General features: G+C 47.6%; 1 protein-coding gene across 2 annotated transcripts in view; it reads left to right on the top strand.

The window, feature by feature from the left end:
• PPM1H (protein phosphatase, Mg2+/Mn2+ dependent 1H) overlaps positions 1-19,588 on the top strand; it is a 235,395-nt gene that overhangs the window by 98,693 nt on the left and 117,114 nt on the right. For both annotated transcript variants that reach the window (XM_036298716.1, XM_036298715.1), the window contains exons 3-4: positions 4,262-4,603; positions 14,267-14,379. In XM_036298716.1, coding sequence (XP_036154609.1) covers positions 4,262-4,603; positions 14,267-14,379 — 455 coding nt within the window. The remainder of the gene's footprint in view (positions 1-4,261; positions 4,604-14,266; positions 14,380-19,588) is intronic.

The raw sequence follows: 19,588 nt of genomic DNA on the forward strand, positions 1-19,588 counted from the left end.
TTTCGTGGAGTTTGATCTGCTTTGGTTTAAATCAAGGCTTTAGAAACATGATGATGGTGGTGTAACTGCACCTGGATCCTGAGACAACTGCGCCTCTGCACCCCTCGCCTGCGCCTGCGGCAGCCTCCTCAGACACGTGGCTGGGTTTTCACTGAAATCGGGTGCAGGAGGACTGTGTGCGGGTTTTACTCTGGTGGCCCGGAGTCTGGGGAATTCAATGTGCTCAGCAAGATTTCCCTTCCTTTGGCCACTTTTCCCAGGTCGTGAGGATATAATATGGCAGCATGTACTTTACTAATGCGGCAAATGACAAGAGCCAGAGGTGGCTTTAATAGCTGCTGCCACCGTCGCAGGTTGCGGTGAGCATCAACACTCAGTCAGGACGTGTGGAATCGCAGTGCTTTATTTCTGCTGGCAACCGAGTCACAGGCATTGCCTTGCAGTCATAATAGGAGGAACTGCTAAGTTTCAGAAGTTTTTGAAAATAGAGATTCACGGACTCTGAATTCCACCCAAGGATGCCCGGGGCTCCGTCTTATTCTGCTGCTTGGATTACTGCTCATCCTTTTCTGTGCTTGTGCCTTCCTCATCCTGCTTGCTTCCCTCCGCCCCTCATGCCACAGCTCCCCGGATGCTATGTAGACATGCCCATCCGCTCTTCTCCATGTCCCCAGCTTTCGCTACGGAATCTAACAGAGGCCATCAAAATGTCCTGAGGCCCGCGTGGCAGGACGCCCCGAGGTGGGCTGTGCTGTGTGGCCTCCCCCGCCAGGCATCCCGGGCCAGGTCCTGACTCCTGTCCCACCACAGTTACAGCTGTCAGCCTTTTTAGCAGGAGGGTTACTCCACCTTCAGGTGTTGCTTCTGTGACCCAGGCAGGAAGAAAGGGGGAAGGATAAAAGACAAACCCAGTACCAGTTGAGTTGCCCTTTTTATCAGGAAAACAGTAGCTTTTCTGGAAGTTGCACCCAGGAGACTTCCACTTGCAGCTCCCTGGAGTGCACAGGGCCATATGACCACACAGCTGCAAGGGAGGCGGGGGAAGTATTTTTAGTGGCTATATTGCTGCACCAGACAGAATCAGTGGTGAGACAGAAGGGGGAGTGGATTCCGGTAAGCACCTGCCGGAGTCGGCCACATCACCTAAGCCTCCTAGGACTTGCCTCTCCTGGGCCTCCATATCACCTCCAATCCATCAACGTCTACTTATTTGGGCTTCGAGGCCCAACTTCTTCCTCCACACCCCCAGCCCACACTGATCTGTACTTCTTAAATGCAGGACTTTCAGAGTTAGTAGAAGCATCGGAGTCTTCTAGGGTAACCCCTCCCTTTGCTGAAGAACTGAAAAGCCCGGAAAACGACTCACCCATAATCGTATTGTAATGTAATGATAGCAGCCACACACAGCGTATGCTGTGTTGCTTAACTGGTCACTTCACATAAATTACCATTTAACCCTCCCAAATACCCCCGCCCCATAAGATAGCTGTCACCTGCATTTTCCTTACTAGGAAAACATGGCACAGAGATGGTAGGCAGCAGGGACGGCCAGCCCTAGAGTGACCAGGCCGAGGTCTAGTGCCTGCACTGCCTCCCTAACCTTGCTCCGCCTCCCACGCAGGGGATTGGTGTCAGGGATGCCGTTAGAACCCATTTTTCTAATCCTTCACTCATTGTTCTTTCCATTAATTTTTCTCTGAGTGACAGGGCTTACTCCCCTGTTTTATGTTACTTTCAGTTGCTTGTAAGTGTTTCTCACTGCCGGAATTAGGTTAAATGTCTTTTTAGGATGGCGTCCTTACTTCCTCTCTTCTCTACTAGCATCATTTGAGTGATCTTTTACAACCATAAATCACCTTTGCCGTTCCCATCTCAGCCAATGGCTTTTGTTACTCTTAGGCTAAAGGCAAACTCTTCATGTGCCCAGGCAGGACTGAGTGGTCTAGCTGCTACCTCCCTCGCAAGTCTGACCTCACCCCCCTACTCTCCTGCCTCATCCCCCTCCTCTCCTGCCTCACCCCCCTCCTTTCCTGCCTCACCCCCCTACTCTCCTGCCTCACCCCCCTCCTTTCCTGCCTCACCCCCCTACTCTCCTGCCTCACCCCCCTCCTTTCCTGCCTCGCCCCCCTACTCTCCTGCCTCACCTCCCTCCTTTCCTGCCTCACCCCCCTACTCTTCTGCCTCACTCCCCTCCTCTCCTGCCTCACCCCCCTCCTTTCCTGCCTCACCCCCCTACTCTCCTGCCTCACCCCCCTCCTTTCCTGCCTCACCCCCCTACTCTCCTGCCTCACTCCCCTCCTTTCCTGCCTCACCCTCTCCTCTCCTGCCTCACCCCCTTCCTCTCCTGCCTCACTCCCCTCCTCTCCTACCTCAACCCCCTCCTCTCCTGCCTCACCCCCCCCTCCTGCCTCACCCCCCTCCTCTCCTGCCTCACCCCCCTCCTTTCCTGCCTCACCCCCCTCCTCTCCTGCCTCACCCCCCTCCTTTCCTGCCTCACCCCCCTCCTCTCCTGCCTCACCCCCCTCCTCTCCTGCCTCACCCCCCTCCTTTCCTGCTCACTGCCCTATTCAGCCACATGGCCATGGTTCAGTCTCCGCTTGCTCTTTAGGCACCTTCCTACCACAGGGACTGTGCACCCGCTCTTGCTGCTGCCTGGCATTCTCTCCCCTCCTTTCCTTATCTTGTTTCCTTCCAAGCAGCCTCAGCCTGGTCCTCATGTCACAGGAAGCCCCTCCACTGGGCCCCTCCGCAGGTGGCCTCACAGCACCGAGGACCTCTTCTTGTAGCCCTCACCAGAATCTCGGTCTTATGTTTACTTGTGTGATTATTTGATCGGTGTCTCTCCCACTGGATTAGTATTAGACCATGTCTGATATCTCTTTTATCCAGTTGTTTATCCCCACTGCTTACTTTTTTGTGTGCCTGTCATACAGAGAATGCTCAGTAAATATTTGTGACTAAAAAGCAAACAAAACTCTACCAGTTTATCTCTTAGCACCTCGCACAGAATTGAGTGGAAAAGTTTAAAAGGGTGCAAATAGAGTAATGGCATAGGTCCCCATAACCAGATAATATCTTCCAGCATCGTTCCAAGATAGACCGAAAATGGTAGGAGAGATGATTTTTAAGGGGACAGACTTGCAGTGAGATATAATATATAATATAGTGAATATTGAAGCAATATTGTGTTGTAATAATTACACTTGCAAGAGATTATATCTTAATTATTCTAACCACCCAAAAAAGAATTACATGACATGCTCACTATTGCTGTAATGGTAATCATAGTACAGTATATGAATGTACTAAGTCAACATACTGTACACCTTAAATTTACACACTATTGTATGTCAAATATATTTCAATTAAACAAATAAGATGGACCAAAAGAAAGTTGTATTTAATGGCTTCAGCTAAAAAAGGACCCAGTATTTATTGTTGCAGGATATTAAGCCCAGCAGTCAGAGTGGATGTCATATGCACTTTACCCGTGTTATCTCAGTATTTGATAGATCTTAATTGAGCACCTTTTCCCCCCAGAACTAAGACCTTAGGCATGTGTGATTCAAACATGCTTTTTAAAAACCGTTCATTTTGAAATGGTCTAGAAATCCCCTGACAGGTACTAAATCCGTGGAAGGTGTGGGGCTGCGGGCTGCACATGGCTGTGTGAGCAGCATTGGGGTCGGAAGAGGAAACAGATGCTGAGTGACAGCTAGAAGACGGGGAGGGAGGAGGCAGGGACAGGAGATGTGAATTGTGACGCCTGGACTAGACTGGGCGTCTAAGGGAAGACTGTTCCAACATTCAGGCTGTAGACCAGAGAGGATGGGGCAGTTATCTGAGAATATAAAGGCCTAAAGAGGGAACACGAGTCCGTTTATTTCCCCTTGAAGAACCTGCAAAAAAAGGCCTTTCTCCACAGACTCCAGGTGGGGATTCGAGGTTAAAGCTGGACTTCTAAACACGTTATCTGTTTGTATGGGATTCCTCCTCAAACAGGGGCCCAAATGAGCACGTGGTCCCTTGGGTCCCTTCCGCCTGGTGGAGAGGCAGGGAGCTTCATCCCGGGGGTGGTGGTAGCCACAGTGACAGAGCCGGGGACCCTGCCCTGAGGCTCTCTGCGGTGTTTCGCCCCCATGTGTGCAGACCCCAGCCAGCCCTCCAGGCGGATGCGCTGAGCCCCGCGGGCCTGGCCACGTGGGTGTCTCGGGCCAGTGGCCTCCGCGGCCCTCACGCCTCCCTGTCCCTCTCCCCGCAGGAATCGGAAGGCGTTTGCTGCCACTACTGGTCGCTGTTCGACGGCCACGCGGGGTCGGGCGCGGCGGTGGTGGCGTCCCGCCTGCTGCAGCACCACGTGGCCGAGCAGCTGCGGGAGCTGGTGGAGATCCTCCGGAACTCGGCCGTCCTGCCGCCCGCCTGCCTGGGCGAGGAGCCCGAGGGCGCGCCCGCCAGCCGCGCGCTGACCCGCGCCGCCTCGCTCCGCGGAGGCGTGGGGGCCCCCGGCTCCCCCGGCACCCCGCCCACGCGCTTCTTCACCGAGAAGAAGATTCCCCACGAGTGTCTGGTCATCGGGGCCCTTGAGAGCGCGTTCAAGGAAATGGTAGGTATGGCCGAAGGGTCCGGGCGATGGGGGTGCCGGGAGGTCACTGAGGCCAAACTCTTGCTTCTTAAAGATTACCGGACAGGGCATGTCTACTTGTTGCTGGTCTCCCTTTTGTAATAGGGTTTCCATTCTCAGTAGAAGTTGGCAGCAAGATGGAGTTCCTGGCATCGCGTGCCGGCCAAAATGAAAAAGAAGATGAAAGCGAGTGATGGTGCATGAGGCAATGGGCTTATTAAATAAATGTATGCGTTATTGCTTCTCTCGGGCAGGCTCGTATTGATGCCAGCTGGTACACTTCCACTTAATTGAAATGAGTGTGGTCGCCATCTGTTACATGCATGTGCCTGGGGTCCAGGTGTTTGGGCGAAACAGAGCTTTTAGTGAAGTGCTCAGAATGACCGACCCCCTTTTCACAAATGTGATCTGAGAACAGCTATTTTACGTGACGTGTGGCGGTGTGGTTCTCACTGCTTCACAAAAGCACGGGCCAATGTCCAAGGATCGTTTGTTTTGCTTGGGAACATGGATTTGTTTGTACATGTAAATTTGAATGTGTCTGATCATCAGAGTCAGCCTCCTTCTCTGGCAGCCTCACTCCTAGAACACACGCAGGGAGAGAGTGCAGCTGCTCCCAGGCACATAGAAGGGGGCCCCCGCTCCCGTTGGGCACCCCCTTCCCTCTCTGAGATCCCTTTCTATGGAGGCAATGATTTGGGCTTCAAAGATTTCCCCTCCTGAGCGAGCTGCAACCTGCATGCAGACAAAGATATGTAAGCATAGTCTAAGGCAGCGGTTCTCAACCTGTGGGTCGCGATCCCTTTGGCGGTCGAACAACCCTTTCACAGGGGTTGCCTGAGACCATCCTGCATATCAGATATTTACATTACGATTCGTAACAGTAGCAACATTACAGTTATGAAGTAGCAACGAAAATAATTTTATGTTTGGGTCACAACATGAGGAACTGTATTTAAAGGGCCAGAAGGTTGAGAACCAATGATCTAAGGACTTGAATAAGGTGAATGTGCGGCCATGTCCTGAAAGCCTAGAGATTAAAAATGATGACAAGCCATTAAGTGAAGTGAGAGCAGCTAGAGACCTCCCCCTTCCCCACCCCAGAATTGCAGGTACACACCATGCACATTCCAGGATCTCCTGACGTCGGATCGTGTGCTAATGGCAGCAGAAAAGCAAATAATATTACACAGCATCATCTGACTTGTTTATAAGGCAAAAATAGTTCACATATTTGCACCTCAACCTTATACCCTTTCCTCACTCTAACCCATCCCTTCTTTGGTCCCAGTGTCTCTCTCCTGTCACAGATAATAGTTACCCTTGGAGTAGCAGGTGGTTTAAAGTGCACCTCCATCTCCGGAGTGTCTGGTGGTCTTCATTTCCAAGAAAAATACCAGGAGGCTGGGAAAGATTACTTAGGAGAAAAGGAATCACGGTAATAAAACCAACTCCTATTGGGGCTCAGTATCATATTAGCTCACTCTCCGGCTCTCATGGAACTCTGATGTGACTATGTGTTTCTAGACCAGCCGTGGGCAAACTACAGCCCGCGGGCTGGATTCGGCCCGTTTGAAATGAATAAAACTAAAAAAAAAAAAAAAAAAAAAAATCGTACCCTTTTATGTAATGATGTTTACTTTGAATTTATATTAGTTCACACAAACACTCCATCCATGCTTTTGTTCCGGCCCTCCGGTCCAGTTTAAGAACCCATTGTGGCCCTCGAGTCAAAAAGTTTGCCCACCCCTGTTCTAGACCCAGTGTCCTGAATGCTAATATGTAATTGAGGTAGAAATTTGACAGTGGGCTCACAGCCCTCGTGGGAGAAAAGTGAAAAACAGAAGAAACCTTGGGTTTTTCAGTCATTGCTTAGTGCCATGGCAGCTTTTCCTTTTACTTGGAACTGCTGTATTCTCAGTTTTATCCACCAGAGGCCAATGTCACCTCGAGTCAGGCCTCCACAGGGTCTCGGGCCTCTTCTGGCCATTGATGGCTCCGGGTTATTAGCAGCAACTCTACTTGAAATGAAAGTCCCATTCGGAAAAATACTTAGTAAGGAGCCTCATTCTTATTTATCATTATTTTTTCCCCCCGCTTTTAACTAGCCAGTTCATGACCTGACATTTTTCTTGGAGACTTAATTGTTACATTTTCCTGTGTAATGCATTCAATCCAGTAAATTCAGGGGTGGGCAAAAGTATGTTGACAGTTGTGAATATTCAAAACAGAATTTATTGTATTATTAATTATTGCATTTTCCACATGAACAGCTGTAAACCTACTTTTGCCCACCCCTGTATTTGTTGAGAACTGACTGTATGCCAAGCCTAATTGAGAAAAGAGCATTGAATCAGGCATAGCCGGATATTAAACAAGTAAGATATAAATGGGAAGGACCTTGAGAGAAGTGTTGGTGACGTAGGAGTCTGATAAAGAAGTCAAGCTCAGGGTTCCCTGGAGAAGTCGGGGGGGGGGGGGGGCAGAGAGGAGTGAAGCAGACAAAACCTGGGAGGCCAGATGGGCTGCAGGCAACACGCCGACATCCACCGTGGTTAGAAGGTAGATTTCAAAGGTAGAAATGATATAAAGTGAACCGGAGAGACCGTCTAGAACCCACCTATGGAGGACCTGGTTATGAATTTTTGGCTTTAAAACTTTCTCTTATTCTCCAATCCATCCCACCCCTCAGCTTCCTCTTCACACTTGAATTTTTCCCAGATTGTTCTTTTTGGCCCCAAAACTGCCAGAGACCCCCCTGGACTTTGCAGCGAGATGCTCATTATGCTTTGGTTTTCATGGTGCTTGGTGGGGTGGCTCGGCGTCCAGCCCTTTTACTCTCAAAGTGTTCCCATTTGGATGATGCTTATGTTTATACTAATTAAAGAGACATGCTCTTATTTTTCCTTTGCTTCATCAGGGACTTCAGAAAAAATTTCTCCGTTGTCATGGAAACAGTGCCTGACTTAGCCATTACATTGCTTGGGAAATTACACAGTGTACTCTCGTGTTAATGGCCTGGAAGGCCATCGCCAACTGTCTTTCTTTCCTGTCCCTCTCAGTATTGGGTCTTTGAGGGTCATTGTTTCAAGGTAAACTTGGGTCTTTTGAAATGTCTAACATGCAACAGATTTCCTGATCTCCTTGGCCTGATCTTGGACGTTCCTCCGCAGGCCTTTCAAGGCCTTTCGGAGAAGGGCAGGTTTGTAATTTCCCAGCCACTCCTACATTCTTTCCTCACAATAGCCAGCGGCTCTCTAGCTTTCCTCTTTCTGGGTGTTCCTGAGGTCTTGCAGGAAAACTCAGTATTTAAATAAGATCCAGTCATTTCAGCTTTCTCTCTTACTTTTAATAACTAAAACTTTCCCAAGCTCAGCGCCTAAAGCCTCAAATTTGCCTCACTGATGACATTTCTGTAGTCTCTCTCTCTCTCTCTCTCTCTTTTTCTCTCTCTCTCTCTCTTTTTCTCTCTCTCACTCTGTCTCTCTTTCTCTCTCACACACATACCTTTCTCAGTCACTAGTATAGATTGAGCTAATATTTTATAACCTCATTCTTCTAGACATCATGGGGGTCTATAAGTAAAAGAATAGATTTTATATTTAGGGGCATTTGTAGTCTCACATTATATGAATATAGAGATAAATATACAATATCTCATTTATTTTGATGTTCTAAGTAACATTAAGGAGGGTGGTGCATGTCAATATCTGTCTGAGAGGGACAATCGGTTAAAAAGGTTCAGAAACATCAAGCCAAAATAAATAGCACTTATTTCCACAAAAGAAAAGTAGGTATTAGTCGAAAATAGAGACTAACAGAAGCGGGGAAAATTCTTTGAACAGTTTCACCAAATACTGGAGGCTTCTTTGAGGCCACTGCTTTCCTCCTCTGTCCCCAGGTTGCCTGGCGCCACACGTGGCTTGTGGTGAAGGTGACGCTGACCACTGGCCTCTGATGCTTACTGTGTGGGCTGGCAGAAGCAGGTGTGCCCCGAGGCCCCTGATTGTATCTCATCTTGGATCTCCCTCCCTAGTGAGGACCATTCATAGCCAGTCCCTCCTGTGGCCGCCACGGCTTCCCAAAGGCCCGGGATTTCAGAACTTTGTGACTTACGTCAGTTCTGCTTCCCAACAATGCTCTGTAACAATGCCAACTTTAGCAGCTAAGTTTTGTCACCTATTGTGTTTAGGTTGTTATTTGGCCCAAGATGATAGATGTGAATAAAACAAATGACCACAGTGGCCTCCCTACTTCCCCACCCACAAAAACGGGGTGAATAGTCAGCATTTCAGATTCTCGAAGGAAGTCGCTTCCATTGTTGGTATAATTGTGATACCCCAAATGGCAAGCTGGAGTTTCCGAGTTCTTGTCCTACAGAGTTTGAAGAATAAAAATTCGTGGACTAAAAGATTTTATGCAAAAGCGTGGAAATTAATTGCAAGTGTATACAGACTCCCTCGTGGGGAGGGGGCCCCCAAAGGGGAACCAGTGAAGTCTGTCTGTCCAAGGGTTTATAAATGCTGGCAGCTTCTTTGTTTATACATGCTACTTTATAATTGGACCCTTCCTCATTTTATGTCCCCCGTATTTTTTCCTAATTGGCCCCTAGGCAGGAGACTCTTAAAAATCTGTCTTATTTCCTTTTCAGGACAGGTATAGATTCCTCACCACAGTGAAGAATGTTCTAGAATATGGTTGTCCTGAGGGATAAAAAAGGAAGTATTTTAACTTGTAAAGCTATCTGTTAGTGAGTAAATGAATAGAAATACCACTCAGCTTGGCTTTGTTTTGTTAGTAAAAACCGTATGGTAACACAATGGTGAAAAAGGAGGATGAATGCAAAGCTTTACAGTTTAGAAATTCTTGTCTTTTAAAAATTAGCATATTCATAGTTAAGTTGTGGACCTGAGTGTCTGCCTGTATTTAAGCTAGCGTTTTGTTTTGTCTTTGTTTCTGGTAGATCAGAAAGTTCCTCCAAGGAATGGACATGTGATTCCAGCAACAGCCAGCAGGTGGCAGTATTAGGCAGTACTGGTTTTTTCCCTTCCCCATTGCCTGGCTGACAGATTGGCTTGTTCTCAGAATAAACCAAAATCAGACCCAAATACTAAAACCATGCAGAATCTTATTATTTGTGACGGACACTGTTAGCAATGTGTTCAGAGCTATGTTTTAACCGAGCTAGGGGGAGCTGCCAAGTTCTATTGAAATTACCCAACCCTCTCTGCCTTGTGCTGTCTGATGCTTTCCTTTCGCAACCTGAAAATTGGTAGGAAACAAAGAACGATCCAGTGTTGCGTCATCTCTGGGACTTTCAAACCAAATTACAACCATCCCCAGCAATGTATTTTCTGTCTTGCAGCTCTTTCCTGCTGAATTGGTCTCATGCGGCACACATCTCTTTTCCCCCCTCATTGTTCCCACTGTCTTGCAATAAAAAGAAGCAAAATAAAACCCCAGGTCTTGAAAATGGGATTCCTTCTTTTGATTTAGAGATAAACCTCAGTTAACTGTAATATTTATGCAGACATAACACAGGCTAAATCAGTCCTGCTCAGTAGAAAGAGCCTTTGTTGAGCAGATAAGTCAATCATCTCGTTAATTGAATCTCAGGAGTCATTTAAGTTGATCCTTTTAGACCGTGCTTGGAAAGGAATGGTGATGTGTGCATGTTTTTTACTAGTTTTTCTAGACTTATGTCTTGAGGTTTGCTGACTTCCTCATTTTAGCTAAAATAGTTTAGCCAAATAGTTTTGGCTAAAATGGGGAACTATTAAAATTGGTCCTGGTTTAGCACAAAGCAATTTTCCCCATGATTGCATTAATGTAAAAACAACCCCAAACCTGAGGGGTTTTAATAAAGAATAATAGTTATGCATATTTTTGTATGTTTTACCTAGAGTGTGAGAAATTTAAGCAAATTGGAAAAGTTGAGAGTTTGGAGAAAATAGGTAGTTGATCTAATGGTAAATATATCTTTACTGACTTCATTTATCAGGTTAGAGCTGGTAGTAGAAGAAACCGTCCAGATGGTCCTTTCATGTTCCTTTCAGTACTAAGATTTTGTGAAACATCTTCTAAGCGGAGTAGGTGGTGTAGGAAGAAAGTTAATGTGCTATTTTTGCTTCTGGGGAGGGGAGAGGGAAGCAGTTATTTTTAGAATATGTTCCAGTTACACCCAGTTTCAGGAGAAATAGAAGAGTGTATTTTAATGTCAGTGAATCCTTCAGGGTGACGAAGTCTATAGAAGCACAGCTTTCAAATCCTTGTCACTGTGATTCCAGAGAGCAGACTTGTAGTTAGAGCGTGTGTGTGTGTGTGTGTGTCTGTGTGTGTGTGTGTGTGTGTTTGCATACACATATCTTACCACACAAATGGGGGTTTGGGTGGAACACATGAACATATCAGCAAAGTTCCTTGGATAAAATGTAACTAGACTTTAGTCCACTATTGATGTGAAAGTGCTGCCAAATTTAGCATTCCTTATGCTGGGGGAGCTAAAGAGAAGAAGTAGTTGAAACACAGGAAAAGATGAAAGAAATTATTAAATTAGGGGGGGAAAAAACCATTGAATCACTATTAATGTACTAGCAAGGGGTAACTGGGCAAGCTAACAGGAGTGTTTCCCCAAAATTAAAGGCAAATATGAACTCTGCCGTAGCAGAAAGTCTTAGTGTTGCACGCTCTGCCTCGGTTTTTTAAGGATTGCATAATTTTATAATCATTTTTGTGTGTGATGTAAACCACGATACTGCACTGCACGTACGATGCAGAATACACTTGCCTGACTGAGCCCCAGGGGACTCTGCCGTGGCCTCTGTGTACCAGAGCATCCCCCCACCCCCGGCCCCCGGCCCCGGGATCACACCCCTGATGTAAGTCTGTCAAGAGCCGTTCATACCCCAGTCCATGCAAGCAAGGAGTGCCCAGGGGGTTTTCATAAAAATTGCCTTTCATCCAGACTTGAAGTATTTTCACAAATATTGATTCTGGATGTGAAAGGATGGTTTCTGAGCTAGAGCAGTTCCTTCCAGTATATAAAAAGCAGTAATAATTGGGTGTGGACTTCACATACCAATTTATATGATAATTTGATGAAATACATATCTATCATAATATCAACTTGATACTGTTTATTTAAATGTGAAAAAATGAATAAATCCACCCACAAACGCCTTTGTGGGCAGGATTATGGTTCTGTTTATGCATAGTTTGGAGGTGAAACAGACAAAACTTCTGCCAGCTGGATGCTTGCTGTCTCTTCTCTCTCACTTCTGTTTGACAGCCCCTCCCGGTGGCCATCCAGGCCCCTCCTTCCCTTCTCCCTCCAGCCCTCCCTGCGAGGTTCTGAGGACATTCGGTCAGTCGTTCTGGTCACGGGACTTCGCTAACTGAAGTGTGGGTTCCTCCTTACTGACCTGAGTGAGCAGTTATTTGCATTGTAAGCTTCTCATTTGTGAATCATGAACACATTTCTCATATTGTAGCAGAGATGAGACGGTGGGAGAGCCTTTGGAAACCCAGGCATTTTTAGTTGTGTGATTTTATTTGCCCACTTAATAGACATTTCCTACGCTGCCTTTAATCTGGCCCAGTGTAGGTGTTGAGAGTGTAACAATGCTCTCAGTCACGGAGTTTCCAGGCTGTGGAAGGATCTAGATGGCCTGCTAAGCCCCTCACACACACTGTCTAATGTAATCCTCACAACAGTCCCTTAAGAAAGCTGATGTATACAGTTTAAGTAAAGTCTCTGAAGGTAGAGACTCATGCTTGACCCTTGTGTAGCTTTTTTTTTTTTAAGGCCTCACATGTTTGTTACTGACCCCGCCTGCTAGTGCAAAAAAATGTCAACAAAGAGAAAAATCATTCTTCCGATAATTTCCCAATAAAAACACCCAGTTCCCCGACAGTAGTGATCTAGCTTTTCAGGGATGCGGTTAGCCGCAGGCATCCTGGGTGCAGCTGGGTGTGAGCGCCTCTCCTGGGCGACTCCTGACAGACCCGGCCTGGTTCCTCTCAGTGTCTCCTCTTGGAGTTGTGCCTGATTGTATTACCGGTTTCCGCCCATATCCAAGGGGGAATGGGCCGATTCTGCCTTGTTTTCTTGGCCAGGAACCTGTTGCTCCTGAAAGTCCTGTGGGAAGACAAGCAGAAGAGTCGGCCACACGTGCCCGATGGCGGAGCCTGGCGCAGCTTCGATGCTGCTGTTCACTCACTCCCTTGCTGGAGTTTTCCTTCACCTGCTCCTGAACCACCCCACACACACTTTCCCCACGCCCTCCCCAACCCCCGGCCTCCTCAGCCCTCCCGCTGCCTTTCTCCTTTCCCACTTCATTCCCAGTAAGTTGGTTTCTCCCAGCTCCTGCCTTTGTACTTTTTTTCTCTCCTTACTTTTTGACCAAAACCCTGTTCCTATTCTGTGGCCTCAACTAAGGCTCTTTTGTCTCCAGTTTCCCATTGGTGTTTGTCTAGCTTTGTATTCCCACGCCTGGCCCCTGGAGTAAAGCCATTGCTGATAAATGCTGGGTTTCTGAATTCTCTCTCCCTTTGCACGGGGAGCTGGCCAAAGCCACTGAGCCACCAGGAATCACTAAAGTGCCCTGGCCCTTGGTCTGCCAGTGGCACCCTCACCGTCAGCCCGGGCACCATTTCTTCCTCTTCTCGACTTATCACCCAACCGCATTCTCCCTCCCTCTGCCCCACCAGCAGATTACTACTGGGATATTTTAGCTAGCATTCGGTTTCTTTTCCTAATTAAACTCCCATTTTCTGAGGTAACGGAGCCCTTCTGTCAGTAGAATTTCACAACGATCTGTCTTGAGGATGATGCACATCTGTCAGTAGAAGTGTTGGTCTATTTTTAGTTTTCTTAGGGACGCCTCATTAGGTGGCAAGTAATAACATAGGCTTTGGAGGAAGAGAACTGAATTGGAATCCAAACTCCAGCCAGGTAAACAGGGGCAGGTTACCCCATTTCTCTGCCTCTGGACAGTGAGGCTACTACTGTGGTCGTGAGGATGAGATGAGACTCTATATGTAAAGTGCTTCGCCCGCCAGCTGACATTGAGGATGAAAGTTGACTGTTGCTATGCATGTGCGTCACTGTTGTGAACGTCAGACCCGAGTACAGGAGCTTTTGTATCTTTGGTCAGTAAGACAGGAGGTTGACTCCTGTCTGCAGTGAACAGAGGGCACTGTCCTTCAAGTCACCTCTCTCTCCTAGCTGTCAAAGAAACTATTGATTGGAGACTTTGGGGTTAAAGTCATTGACCAGGACCAAGTACATGGCCTCGTCAGCCTTTCTATTGTCTTTTCCACATGGCAGCTCAGACAGCCCGTACAAAGCCTGCATTTTCCATAAACTATGGTATTTATTGACTACAGTTGGTTTTATTCTTCTCATTTTTGCCTGGTTATGTCTGTTTGCCACCCCCTGCTTCCTGCCTCTGGTCCGCAGATGGTCTGGCAGACCAGTTTCATGCCAGTGTCCTCTCCAGAAATGCTCATTAGGGGGCCGAAAAGCAAGTGCCGAGGATTCTCTTGTCTCTTTGAAGCACATTCAGACCCTTAGGGAGCGATGCTAGGAAAGCCTTTGATATGCGTTCCTGTGCAATCCAACACTAACTTCGTTTTCTTCCCCAGGACCTGCAGATAGAACGAGAGAGGAGTTCATATAACATATCTGGTGGCTGCACAGCCCTCATTGTTATTTGCCTCCTTGGGAAGCTGTATGTGGCAAATGCTGGGGACAGCAGGTAAGCAAACTAACCTGGTTCTTACTGGTGTCTATTGCCTTTTGATAATTTTTATCTTTGAAAAAAAATGATGAGAAATGAGATAATTCCACTTGGAATTAGATATTAATAAAGAGAAGTCTTCTCCATCTGAATACAAATGCACTTACGAAGAATCATCAGGCTGGTATTGAAAGGTAAAGGCATCTTGTCCATAGTAGCAGTTCACATATATACCTTAATGGAAACCGGTAGTATCCACACGGATCTTGACTTCAGAGCCTGGTTTTTAATAAAAGCTTAGCAGTGGCATCATATATGAGAGTGATGAGGAAGGAGGAAAGGAATTGAACAAAGTGGGTGTTTGGAGGGGACACAGGAGGACTCCCCAGCTGGTTCCACTTCTGCTCAGTGACTGTCCGCTCCCAGAAGCCCAGCAGTTTTTCCTTTTATGCACATGCCCTTAGCGGCTGCCTTCTCCTCTCTTCCAGGTTCTACTGTAAGTCCAAGGGGTTATGGTTAATGATTATCTATCCAGCATTATGAGGAGTAAGATCAACTTGTGTTTCACTTTTATTTTAAACTAGAGGCCTGGTGCACAGATTCATGCACTGGTGGGGTTCCTCGGCCTGGCCTGTAGACATCCCCAGAGGGGTCCCAGATTGCAAGAGGGCACAGTCCAGGCTGAGGGACCCCACCGGTGCCCGATCGGGGCCAAGGAGGAACCGCAAGAGGGCTCCATGGTGTGTCCAGCCCATCTTGCCCAGTCCCGATCGGCCTGACCCCAGCAGCAAGCTAACCTACCCATTGGAGTGTCTGCCCCTGGTGGTCAGTGCGCATCATAGCTACCAGTCGAATGGTCGATCGGTCACTTAGGCTTTTATATAAATGGAAACCAATGTGTCTTCATTTTAGGTGTGGGGAATTTTTAAATTATAGACTGTGAAAAGTGTTCTAATATTGCATAATTCTCTGCCCATTTAGTAACAAAGGATGTTGGCCTTATAGCAGGACTTTTGCTAAGGACTGACTCTTTATTCTGAAAGGAATCAAAGTGCTGGACTCCAACCACATTGTTCTCAGAGGAGTGACATCCTCCAAGATCTTAGGATGCTCCCATTCCTGACCCTCCTCCTCCTTCCTGTGTGCTGGCCCCGCTTGAGTTATTTTCCTCCTCTCCCTCCCCGCGTCCCCTGTCTCCATCAGGTTGTGGCTGCTGCTCTGTGGCCTGGAAGACCAGTTCCCTCAGGCAACCAAGGAATTCCCCTAACTTTACAGTCATGCGTTGCTTCACAACAGGAAGACGTTCTGAGGAATGTGTTGTTGGGTAACTTCATTGTTGTGTGAACACCTCAGAGTGTACCAGCACACACCTCGATGGTAGAGCCTAGTACACACAAGGCTGTACAGTATGAGCTTACAGACCACCTCACACCTGTGTTCCGTCGTTGACTGAAATGAAATGCCGTTGTGTGGCTCCTGATTGTACTTCCACTTATAACGCAGGTGGAGAGTGAGGGAGGCTCCATTCCCCCTGGTAGAGCATCCGTTCCCAGTTTTGCCGCTAAAGATCTTGGAGTCCAAAGGAGAGTGAACTGCCAGGGCAGCAGTATTTGGGGTTGGAAGCTGATGTTTTTGAAGGTCTGTTTATGTTTAAAGTATATATGTGGATTTCCGTTCTACTCTGTAAGGTTATCTCAGTTTCAACATAAAATGTACACGCTGCCATGTTTATTCCATGGTCTCCATTCCCTGGTGTCGCTTCAGGGTCCTGGCAAAAGAGAGACTCCAATTTAGAGTCAGGGTCCAAGGAATGAAGAAATGAAAGGGAGCCAGCCAGGAGCGGGGAGGCCCAAGAAAGCGTTTATATCCCCCCACATCCCCTTGCCCCTGACAAGCCTGCAGGGACCAGGGAGCAAATGCTACTGCAGAGCCAGGAGGCTGGGGGCACAGGTGAGGGCCCTGGGCAGGGCCTGCAGGAGAGAATGGGAAGAAATACTCTGCCATCTCTCTTCCCATCCCCCATCCCTTGCCAGGCTTCCCATTGGATGAGCACAGGTGACAAGGGCCCCAGGGAATGCAGGTCACAGAGGCCAGTGAGCCAGGACACAGGCACAGGCCAAGACTGCATCCCAGGGTGGGGGCGGGCAGAGGATAACCAGCACGTCCACCGCTCCTTTTCCCTTAAAGACAGGAACTCTCTGTCTTCAGGGGCCTGTAAGACACACACTGAGGAGCCAGCTTCTGGGCCGCTTGTTCTGTCCGGATCTTGAGGTTTTTGGGAGACAGATGAGCAGTTAAAGAGGCGATGCCCTCCTGTTCCAAGTAGCACTGAATCGGTGATTCATATGCACCTTCTGTCATATGTCTGGTTCCCTGTCCTTTGAAATGAGTTTGCTTTCCTGGCCCTTTCAGGGACTGAGGTGGTGCAGGGCCCTGCTTCCTGGGGATAGGCCCACCCCTCATCCCAGGTGACCCCAGACCCAGAAGGTCACCCAACTCTGCCCCAGAATATCCTTATGTTTGGTTATTCTTTTTAGAGACGCCATTTCTCCTTAACACCTTTTTCTCCTTCTGGAATGTGGTTTTCTTCAAAGCTCTCAGCTCTTTAACTGAGCCCCCACCAGCCAGGCCTCTGACCCTCGTTCGTCCCTGGTCCAGCACCTGCCAGTCCCGAGGGTTCATCTCCTGGGCTCTGCCTTTTTTTAAATAAGCGCCAGTTTCTAAATAAGATCTTGACTTCCTCGTGTATAAAAAAAGGTGGTAGGCATTGTACTAAATCTCTAAAATTTCTGGCATTCTCATGATTATCCTATGAGAAGTGACATTTTTGGACAGAAAAGTGGTCTCTCAAGGCGGTTCATTTGGTTATTTTAACTTTCTTAGAGTCACTTTTTGATATTTTAGTGTAACTGAGGCTCCCATGTTTCTAAGTGTCTGCAAAAGCATACTCTTTCACATGTTATTTCCAGTCATTTTAAAAGCCTTTTATCCTTATTAAAGCTGTAAAGCACCCAAAGATAAAATTATCCTATGACAAAATAGCATCTCTAAAACCTAATATGCTTAATTATCTTTGTCGTCTCCTGGCCCCAGTATCCGGATATGAATTTGGGTTTTTATGGCTGATTGGTTGGGTTTGCTGTTCACTTGTGGGTCACATGTCATGTGGGAGCCGCGGAGAATTGTGAGCGGGCCTTTGTATGCACCACCCAAAGGGTAACTCAGAGGACACTTACTCATTAGGGTGCTATTTTCAGCTCTTGTATGAACAATAGATATTTCACATCCTCTTATATAGAATCACTGTCCAGTTTACATACCAATACTACATTATAGGTATTTGAGTTTACAAAAATGTTCAGTTAATCCCAAGAAACAGCAGTTTCGTAACTTTGGGCCTATGCACTGGTAAACATAGGTCCGTTATCACTTATGGACAAGTAACCGTGAATTGAGGGCTCAAAAATACTCAGTTAATCCCAAGAAACAGCAGTAGAGCTGACAGAGGATTCTGCACCAGGGTTCTCATGAACTCAGTGCTGATTTTTGTTCTTTACTGCCAGGTATTGGCTGCTGCATGTTTACCTTAAATCCTGACAACTTTGAAAGTGAAAGCAAACCTTTGTCGTAGGTGCGCTACCCCATGATTACTCACACTCCGGAAAAGAGCGGTGCACTGGTTTGATACGGAAGCGACCGGTGGTCAAGAACTGTTCTCTCAGCCACTTAGCTGTGGCTCGTCTGATTTACCAGCAGGTGCATTCGTGCTGGGGGTTGTGTTCAGGTGAAGCTGGCGATGCTTGTGGGTTACCGGTGTTCGCATCGGCGACCATCCTCAGGGCAGGATAGTCCACAGTGGTGCCAGGGGACTGGTCCACAGCCTGGGACAGACTTGCCCTTCTCCCCGCAGCAGATAACCAGCCCTGGAGGCACATGCCACAGCTACTTAATGCACACCGATTGCTTCATTTTCCCCAGGCAGAGGCAGCCAACTCTACACCTAGGGGACCCTAAGGGCCTAGGAAAGAACCAGATGGTGGGCGGGTTTCCACTTCCAGTACAAAGGAACTGGTGGCATGCAAATGTCATGCAAAGCAGTATGCAAACTATCACCCATCGTGTTCCAGTCATCCACTCCGTGGGGCCCCAGTGATTCTTCCGTTTAAGAAGATGTTTTGACTCCATTGTAGACAATGATTTCATTTCGTTCCCAGAGCCACGGCACTGAGACAGCAAAGTCGTCAGGCCTCATTTCACACAGTGTCTCAAGGTTTGGCAACGGAGACGAGGGTAACTCATTCACATTCTAGAAGCCATTTAATATTTGTTAAACTCAGGATCTTGCTCTTGCCAGATTCCTAGTAGCAGCAGGAATAGACAGCTAGTAAGTGTTGGGCACATGGTAAAAACTGTAACAGGATCATGTTTGATTCTCCCAGCAAAGTAGTGAGAAGCAGGCAACGTTAACATTAGATACAGGTTGCGGCGCACCGAGGGGAAGGGGTTTGCCCATGTCCTATGGCTGCGAAGGAGCAGGGCTACCATCCCGCCCGGGGCTGGACAGCAGAGCACCCCCTTCTCAGCGCCCCCAGTTCTCAGTCAGCGCCCCGTGCCAGGGAGTTCCCATCCAGGCCAAGACACAGGGTCTTTCTCTTTTGCTTTTCACATTTGAACGTCTCCAAAATCAAGTTTCTAGTGAACATTTTCCTTCCTGTTTGTGTGTAAAATGATGGCATACCTTATGCCCAGTGGCTTTGATTTCACTTGAAGTGGCTTATGCAGTGCAGTGAATGGATGGGTGCACTGGAAACTATTTGAAGCTTTGAGTGGCCCAGTTCATTAAGGGATGATACAGGAAATATTTTCCCAAAGTGAGGGCTGCCATCCCCCATCCAGAGGTCCCAGTGTTCAATGAGACCGTTTTAAATGTTGTGTTTTCATTCCAGTGGTCATCTGTTGAAATTAACATAAGAAGCATTTTTGGCTCTTGCAGAAGCATTCTCTGGCTCTTGTAGACGACTGTCTTATACGTGATTACTGGCACAAATCCAGATCCCCATTTTGTGGTGTTTACAGTTTCTTTGGCCGCAAGCATCTTGACTTTTTCCTGGAAGTGCAGGGCCATCTTCACGTTCCTGAAGGTCCTCCCAGGGAAACGGCGGCGAGGTCAATGTGTTCGTGAAGCAGCTCTGGGTCCCAGGAGCGAACGAGCGTCCGCAGATTGTCC

This window comes from Myotis myotis, unplaced genomic scaffold (genome assembly GCF_014108235.1).
Source record: "Myotis myotis isolate mMyoMyo1 unplaced genomic scaffold, mMyoMyo1.p scaffold_m19_p_3, whole genome shotgun sequence".
In the NCBI taxonomy this organism is placed as follows: Eukaryota; Metazoa; Chordata; class Mammalia; order Chiroptera; family Vespertilionidae; genus Myotis; species Myotis myotis.